Source organism: Trachymyrmex septentrionalis, unplaced genomic scaffold (genome assembly GCF_001594115.1).
Source record: "Trachymyrmex septentrionalis isolate Tsep2-gDNA-1 unplaced genomic scaffold, Tsep1.0 scaffold212, whole genome shotgun sequence".
NCBI lineage: Eukaryota > Metazoa > Arthropoda > Insecta > Hymenoptera > Formicidae > Trachymyrmex > Trachymyrmex septentrionalis.
In genome coordinates this window covers 113,505-122,772 of record NW_017305310.1, presented here as the reverse complement: position 1 = coordinate 122,772, position 9,268 = coordinate 113,505, and the positions used below count along the sequence as shown (strand labels likewise).

General features: G+C 30.7%; 1 protein-coding gene across 1 annotated transcript in view; it reads right to left on the bottom strand.

Moving 5' to 3' along the window:
• LOC108748145 (dynein beta chain, ciliary) overlaps nucleotides 1–7,927 on the bottom strand; it is a 32,397-nt gene extending 24,470 nt beyond the window's left edge. Inside the window, exons 1-4 of the mRNA XM_018486174.1 lie at nucleotides 7,690–7,927; nucleotides 6,688–6,920; nucleotides 6,342–6,607; nucleotides 5,817–6,223 (exon numbers count right to left, since the gene is read on the bottom strand). Of these exons, the coding sequence (XP_018341676.1) occupies nucleotides 5,817–6,223; nucleotides 6,342–6,607; nucleotides 6,688–6,920; nucleotides 7,690–7,927 (1,144 nt within the window). The remainder of the gene's footprint in view (nucleotides 1–5,816; nucleotides 6,224–6,341; nucleotides 6,608–6,687; nucleotides 6,921–7,689) is intronic.
• Nucleotides 7,928–9,268: the final 1,341 nt, after the last annotated feature.

Below are 9,268 nucleotides of genomic sequence, written 5' to 3'. Positions count from 1 at the left end.
TATTTCACCATAGAAGACGATTCAGACGCAACATGCAAAATATGTCAAGCAACAATCAAATACACAAGAGCAGTTTATTTAAAAAGACACTTAAACAACATTCACAAGTAAGTATATTCCGCAAATAGGAAGATAATTGATAAACGTACGAGAAATATAAAACTGGTTGTAATAAAACTATTAATATTAACTAGAGAAAATAAAATGGAGACTAGGGTAGCCATTATGGAAAAATGTATCAAACATGCGTGTCAGCAAATACGATATAAACCCATTCGTACTAATCGTACATAACTCTATATTTTGTAGTTTTATTGAATACTAAATTCATCCCAGAATTTAAACTTACTATCATCACGTATAAAAAATTAGTAATAATCGATTATTATTATTTTTCCCAAGAATGATTCGATTGACAGAATATTTGAATTTACTTGATTACATTCCACATTGGTTTTAAATATTCGTATAATAAGATTTTTAAAACTCATAATTTGTTCTTTGTGGAGTAGTGCATATAATTGAAAACAATATATTTACTGTATTTTTTATCACTTTCTAAATCATTTGTTACATAATTGTAGGATATTTGGTCCAAGTCCCGATAGTGCTATAAATAACGAAAGCAATTCAAATAACCATGCAAACTGGGATATAAGTGAAGCGGAACATCAAGAACCATTAAACTTATCTAATTAGCAATTACACGAATCTACAGAAGCACTTAATGAGTAACTATAACTGCTTTGTATTAAATACATATGTAAATCATAAACATTAAATTTTCTACACAAATGTAATCTATCTATTACGGGAAACATACAGTTATTGTTTCATTAATCATCTTTATAATATGTATAGCCATTCAGAGAAGTTATTTTTTCAGGAAGGCGACAGATAATCTAAACCCAGTTCGTCGCTAGATACGTCGCTGGTCATTACCAAATACTAACAAGAAGTAATGAAGTAACATGCCATCATTGTAATAAGAACTACATTATATATATTCGGCGCTTAGATATTTTACATAAACACTCGGTAGAGGCATAAATTAATAGAAAAGGAGAAAAAAAGATTGAATTCGATTGCGTTTAGAACTTTTTTACTATAAAACGCGACACAGAGACAACATGTAAAGAATGTAAAGCAACAGTTCGGTTCACATGTGCAATTGATTTAAAAGGACGCTTAAAATGAAATCACAAGTAAGTATATTTCATGTATACTAAAGATTATTAATGTTATCCGCGTGCCCCTGTGTATCATTTGTTAATCTTTTTTTTTAACACAGTTAAATATTGTTATCTTATGTTAAAAAAGCCCAAAGTGGTGCACAAGAGTACTCGAGTGGCGTTTCTAAACGTAGCCAACAAGAAAAATTGCACCGTTTGTTGTAAGATTGACTAATAGTTGTAGCTTAATGTAGTTTTTTAAATTATGAGTCTCTTATTAGAAGACTGTGAAAATTATTTAAATATTCTTAGTATTTTAATTTATCTAAGTATTCTAATTTTGATGTATCATTGTACTTAGTCTGCTGTAGTTTACACTTAAATAGATTTAGAAATATGTATAGAATGTTTAGGAATCTAGAGAGAAAAAGAATATGGAGACAGTTTAAAAATTATTTTTTAATAAAACATAAGCAATGGAGATAAACGTTTTTAATAGTTTTAGTTAGATCTTAAGGAGATCCTAAAATCGTCTGTATTACCGATGAAACGCAATAATTTTTTATAACAATTATTTCTTCGTATATAAATTTGAAGATAGATTTCCACGATTAAATCATATTTGCTTTAATAAGTATCTGTGAGCTTTACATCGAGATCGAGAAAAAATTGTTGAAATTGAGATCTTTACCATTTCTTAGTCCAATATGGCGTTAAAGCTGTCAATATCATAACAACAGTTCTTGGAAATAGACTTAGACATATTATTGCGACGAATTTATTATACTAAAAATTGACACAAACAACATGCGACTGCGTGAATCGTAGTACGAATGAGATATTGGTGTGGTAGTATATATAGATAAATCAATATGTTGTAAAATAGTGAGTTCGGGCTTCACTTTAGAATCCCTCGCACAAGGAAAGATTCAGTAATTTCACAACGCGAAACAGACCGGTAATCAGATAAATCTTGCACTTAAGACTGTTATAAGTACAGTCTTAAGATGTTATAAATTAATCCGAAGATTGAATTAGCATCTCAAGACATTATTTAAGACAGTTTTAAAATAAAAATAAATTAGATGTATCCTCTGTTTTTTAGCGTTTCACAATTGATTATTCAGTATTCTTCTTATGACAATCCATAGACGGAGAGGGCAGAGTTTTAGAAAGTGACACTTTCCACACATCATGTTATCCGTTCCACCATGCTTGAAACGCTAATTCTACTACATTATCACAGTAATATCACGATTTAAATTGATAGTCAACGTAATTCGTGATATCATTGTAGATAGTTTAGTACAGTTTATGTTTCAAGACCGAAAGATCACTTCGGCACGCAGTATAAAAGATATACATACATTATACAGTATATAAATTCACACAGAATTATACAAGCACTTAATATTAAATTAAAACCGTAAAAGGCATTTCTCTCTATTGCTTGTGTTTTCACATGTATGATTGAATAAGATTCAGTATTTGATATTGTTTATTTTTTGATATTTTTAGTAGTATAACTTTATTTATTGTAAAATTTTTTTTTGCCAAAAAAATGTTTATAAGGATTATATGTTTAAATTCAACATTTTTTAAAAGTAATAACAGTCATATAATTGTCGTGTCATATAATTATAATTACGTTAAATACCATATATTTTATTACATTTTTGTCATTACCTATAACTCAACAGATTCACACCAAATGCTTCGATTTCATTGGACCATATTGCGGAGAATCTTTCCGATTCTAATTTGGCAGAATATGTAAAATTATCTAATTCAGACGACAATTAATTTTTTAATAAAATTTTTGACCTCCTTTTAGACAAGGTTAATTTACATATTATGTAAAAACAAGAACATTTACTGACGATTGAATTGACTGTTTCGGAACTGAATGATCATTTGCGTTTAAACTTTTTTTATTTCTGCACCTCATATTTTATATGACTCGTATAATATTATATAAGATATTACTTGAAGCGTTTTTCTAACATTGTAATATTGGCGAATTTTATATAAAAATTTCATTAATGTTACATTAAAGCATCAACTTTTAATATTTAAATTTATCTTGGTTTGTTTCGGTCCGATTTTTTATTTTCAAGATATTACAATTTTTATATAGATATTTTCATCTATAATATACGAAAGAGAAATGTATTTTATTTTGTTTAATTCTGTATTGTGTACAAGTAATTTTATTTGTACTTAGTAATTTATTTATCATACATATAGAGTAAGTGCAAAAAGTATTTGGCCAAGAAAATTTTATATAAAAAAGTCTTAATTGTAAAAAATAAATAATTAAACATTTCTTAGCAATTTTGCATAATGAATACATTCTGTTCTAACATAAAGAAATGAGCTCCATGTTTCTGATTTCAAAAGTTTACTTCTTTGACTGTACAAATATTTTTAAGCATCGAGCTTATACAATTTTTAATTTTCACTTATATTTTAAATAATATATTTTCTATAATTAATATATTTTTTGATATATTTAATTTTGGGAAATAAACGGTCTATTTTATTCTTTATGAGTAAGTTGTTAATTACCCAGAAGCAAGAAAACGAACATCAATTATATGTCGAATCGACGTCTAAATGGTATTGAGATCGATTCGACATGAATTCGATTTATTTCTCGCTGGATAATATTTACTTTTTAAAACCAAAGCTTTTTAAATAGTATTTTCTCTGCACGAATAATTTTGCACTTATTATATACTCGAATCATACTAAATCAAAAAGTAATGTGAAATAGACATTATACATTATGGTTATTTTCAAATTAATATCTCTTTTGAATAAAAAAATTGTACTGAATGGACTTCAAAGCTGAAAACTCTCAAAATAATTATTTTTTTTTTTTAATGTGAATATAATTAAAAAAATAATTTTAAAAAATATTCAATAACAAAAAAATAAATACATTGAAATGTGTTCGTACGTATTGATTAGCAAATATCATGAATGAAATAAATATTAATTTAATTACCAATAAAATGTAATGAATGTAATTTACGAACATATAAATAAAAAAAAGAAATAAAGTTTGTTACTGACAATGAGAAAGGTAACTCTAACTATAACTTTGTTATAAATATAATAAGTTACTTCAAGTAGGATAACCAGACGTTCGATTTTCTTTGAACTTTACTCTTTTTTAAAACATTCGAGCACATTCGGTTACAGGTTTTCGAGTTCTAGGTTAATGAGCTACTTCCATTCTCTGTGTAAAATCATAAATCAGTTATTTGTTAATTTGGATAATTTTTTAAATTATTTCAATGTATTTATGTTTCTGTTATTGAATCTTTTTAAATTATAGAAATATGTAATTATTTAAATTTTATTTACATCAAAATGGGGAAAAACGTTTATTTTGAAGGTTTTAGCTTTTTTGTTTATGTCTCAGAAACTTTTCAAGATGTTAAAAAATGTTTTGTACAAAAATTTTATAATAAAATTATCTGATAAATGCATTAAATTATTTATTTATTCTCACGCGTCAATAATAAAAGAACAATGAAGAATAATTATTCTCTGTGGCCGATTTTAATATTTAAAAATTTTCCGAGGTCGTCACGTGGGTTTAGTTGTTTCAGAGACACGACTCTCTGAAGAATTTGGCAAAGTTTGATCTGATAAGAATGAAACGTTGACTTAAAATTATAAATTTTGAAGGGTACATGAGTAATGCGATTTTGAGGCCAAATATTAATTATATTCACTAACACACACCCACGTGCACCACACACGCGCAGGTCCATCACACGCACACACGCGCGCGCGCGCGCGCACACACACACACACACGTCCATCACACACACACACACACACACACACACACACACACACACACCATACAATTTTTTTACGTTAAACAATTTTTTAATTAAACAAATTAAATAACTTACATTTATGATGTTTAAATTAATTCGAAATTTGATCAACGAGAATTAGTAATTGTCATAAGAAACGATTTTACTTATGCTAGAAGTTTTGATATTAACTGCAGTTGAAATTAAAAAAAAGTAAATACTGTTGTTTTGCAATATAGGCCTGTTCCCTTCATGTTTAATATTTTTAAAAGTATATATAATTTAGAAGGGCTGTTTAAGCCTAGCAACTTAACGAGTGCTATTATTTTAATTTTGTCGAATAAATAATAAAGACAAAATTTCAAATATTTCAACTTTTTACTATTACAACTAGCATCACAAATTATATATAAATAAATTGCCTATGTGCGTCTCCGCGATGATTACTATTAGTACGCAAATGATATATATAATATACATTTATAAGTCGATAAGATATAATAAAAAAAGATATATACCATTGTAGCATTATACGGCATACATTTATGACAGTGCAGCTTACAAAGCATACTACGTTATAGTATCAGTCACGTTATTAATCTGTCAGATATAAATTGTACTATGTAAAGAGAAGCAAAAGGGCATTTTTAATTACTATTTTTGTTAATAATATGTGATTAACGTTGTATAAATAAGTCCGTTAAATCTCGTAGTAAAATAGATTCGTACTATCCAAAAACCAATATTTATGTACATGTTCCATTAAAGAATCATATGTAATAGGTTAATTTAACAAATGGCCACTAACCTCTCGATATTTTAACTCGCTGGAGAGCTTCGTCGACATCGCTTTGAAATATTGATGTTGGATCGAGAAACCGGCGTGCTTCCTGTATCAATAAATTGCATATCTGCCGCAGCATGATGATGAGTTTGCTAGAGCTTTGATAACTCTTGCACTTTGCCCACGCTAATCCGAGCGAATGTATCAGAGTTGCCATCAGCGGCTTAGCTTCGGCAAAGTCAATCTCTTCTACAGTCTTGAAGCATTTCGCCAGAGGCATTAGGTACAATGATATATCCTTCGCTTCGGCCAACGAGGAGACAACATTGTCAAACAACGTACGAAAACAAGGAAAATACGCACTGTCAGTTTTCTCAAGAATTGTCGCCATCTTTTTCACACGACCCTCTTGCAATTGATCATAGATGTATCTGCAAAAAATGCGCGCGATAATAAATACTTTTATGTGATATACCGTAAAAAGAAAATGTTTATTTGATTGCCTTATAAAAGTGCCGTATGAAAAATACATCATTTATTATTTGATACCTTAAATTTGCCAATCTGGTAGACCAATATTCTAGCTCAACATTGGGTGTCGGATTTTGTCCGTTATCGAACGCGACGCTTGATTCACGAGTGACCACATCATTCACTAAATAAGCCCACTTTATCACCACACCTTCTATAGCACTTTTTAGATATAAATCAACCGCTTGCGGTCCTTCTACAGAAACCAATCTTTCGACTTCCGTCACCTTTTCAAGACCAGCTGGCATCGGTAGCACCGTTCGTCCATTCACCTGACCTTTTACCTGTCCATTCAAATATTTTCTATTATTTTTATTTTATTTGAAAAAAAATTAAAAAGATTTAACTATTGATTGCTTACTACCTGATACAATGTACCACGAAGAGCATGCACATGTTTACATATATCATGAATCGCTACTTCCGGCAAGTCTTTATGATTTTCCGGCTTTGTGAGAAGAGGAGCGACGATATTATCCACTAACGTAGCCAATTGATCAACAATCCGATGAGATAGATCTCCCACGATTAACATGGCCGAACATGTTTCCTTGTCTTTCGGTAACGGCGCTTGTGTTACTTTGACTGCGTAAACTCCTGTAACAATAACATAAATGTTCTCTATTTCTTTTTAATATTATATAAATGCTTATAATATATTTACGTCGAATAAATCGGCATTGAAATGGAATAGAAAATTCTTAGTACAATATTTAACCCGGGAGTAGATGCGTCTCAAAACTAACGTTAGAGTAGGCGCGTCCTGGTTATTTTGACCGAAATATATTTTCGCACATATATGTGTTATAACTAGAATACATATATGATTATAATTACTATAAGTAATAAGAAAATGAGACTACAAACACTAATTATATTATACTAACGTAAGTTTACATATTATTGCGTACCGGGACGGACGTGTTCCGTCTCGTATTGCGTCATTCCTAATTTTTGTCAAGCTGCTGAGTTTTTTCGTGATTGTTTCCTTTTTTCGATTTGTTACCTGCATTTTCAAACTAATTTTTGAGATCGTCGGGCTGGCTGCGAGAGTCAATAAAAGAAGAAAAAAAAGACTAACGCACCGCTACGATCTTTTAGATCGACCGATTACAAACATATCAGATTTTATGTAGATATAAGCGTGTTTACGTCATCGATTTTCGCATACTATACGAAAAACCATTAACGAACATTTACGTAAAGGTACAAATATAATAGTGCCAATAAATTGAAAGATATAAATAGAAAATAGAAGAATACGGCAAAATGACCATAACGCGATCACTTCCGAGTTAATTACTGTTAAAATATAATTTCTAATTATTATAAGTTTCAACAATAAATTACAGTGATAAAAACTCACCCTTTGTTCTTTGACACGGTATGGGAAAACTGGAAGACGCCACTAATTGTGCATTTGGTGTTAAAACGACAAAAAGGGCGATTGGTAACGGCTTGTCCAAAAAGTCCAACACCACGTTCCGATATTCTTCTGTCAGTAATAATCTTCCCCATTTTTCTGGCTTTAATTTCAAACTCTTCTGCACGAAACCGCCAATATATTCAAGTCGGAAATCAGCTGACGCTTCCGGAGTAGTCATTTCTGTTCACAATATCAAAAGACACTTGAATATTTTCTTCTATTATATAGAAAGTTTAATATAATTTTTAAATAATAATATTTATTTATAAGCAAATATATTACATCTTGATAGATGTAGGTGTGTCTGTCTGTTTAAAATTATATTTATCGATTATAAACGGAATAAAAAGAATTAAATATGTTGATGAAATTTCTAGACGGGTTATTAACAATGTATCAATTATGCAACAGCAACTCGAAGAATGAAACGACGCTCTGCGTCGGAAACTCTAGCGACGCTTCTTACAAATTCACGAGGACGAGCGATCGTAAATGTGAAATTTTGCTGACGCAAAATATTATGCTTCGTAAATAGCTGTCGTGCAAACGGGTCAGGAAACCAGGTACGGACTGAACCAGCGAAAAGCAGTTTGGCATTGGACTATCGTGTCTCTCCCAAGTTGGAACCTCGCTCGCTCGTTGGCCCCCTGTTGTCGCGGAACGCACGTAATATGCTGAAAACAACTGACATTGCACGCGATGTCCGCCTTCCGCGCAGCGGCAGGTACGATCTCGTTCCTTTTGCGAAGTTTCCTCAGACTCGCGCAGCCCGAGTCTTCCGGTCGCTAGCGTGACGTTATTTCGGTTCCTTCTACCCACGACCTTGCAACGATGTGGATCTTCGTTACAATGGTAAGTCTTTCCAAACATGTTCATGAATATTAGCACGTTGTAAAGCGAAGTTAGCAACTTTCGTTGCTCGCCGCGAGTTTAGCGAAGTCTTTTACATGCAGGACGACTTTGGTATCACATTGAAAGAGCAATTTTGCTGAAGAATCTAAAATTTAGCTGGATCTGAAATATAATTTTGTTTTACCACTAAAATGATTAGGCAGGACAAAATTTGGTTGTTAGAATATCAAAACATTTTGTAGTAGTATTCCTCGTCGTGCTTAAGATTCCTGCAAAATTCTGTTGATGTGTCCCAACAAAATTATTTTTAGATCTGTATCTAGCCAAATTTTTAGATTGTTCAGTAAAATTACTCTTTTAGTGCAGACAATTTTTTTCGTGGTCTGTTCACTTGAATATTCGCCATAGTTTTATAAAATATCATCAAATTTCAACTGCAATGTTGTAACATAAGATTTCTGTATATTGTAGAAAGTATAAACTAGATTGCTTCGATTGACGTCTATTGTCTTGCAAAGAAAGTTTTATATGAAAGTTATAGTGAAGGTGTGCAGAGTATGTGACGAGAAAAATGAGGAATAGTTATGTTTTACAAAGTTTAGTTTTATCATCTGCCACAAACATGAACATAAATTTTAATCAATATCATGAATCTAAGACGCACGTC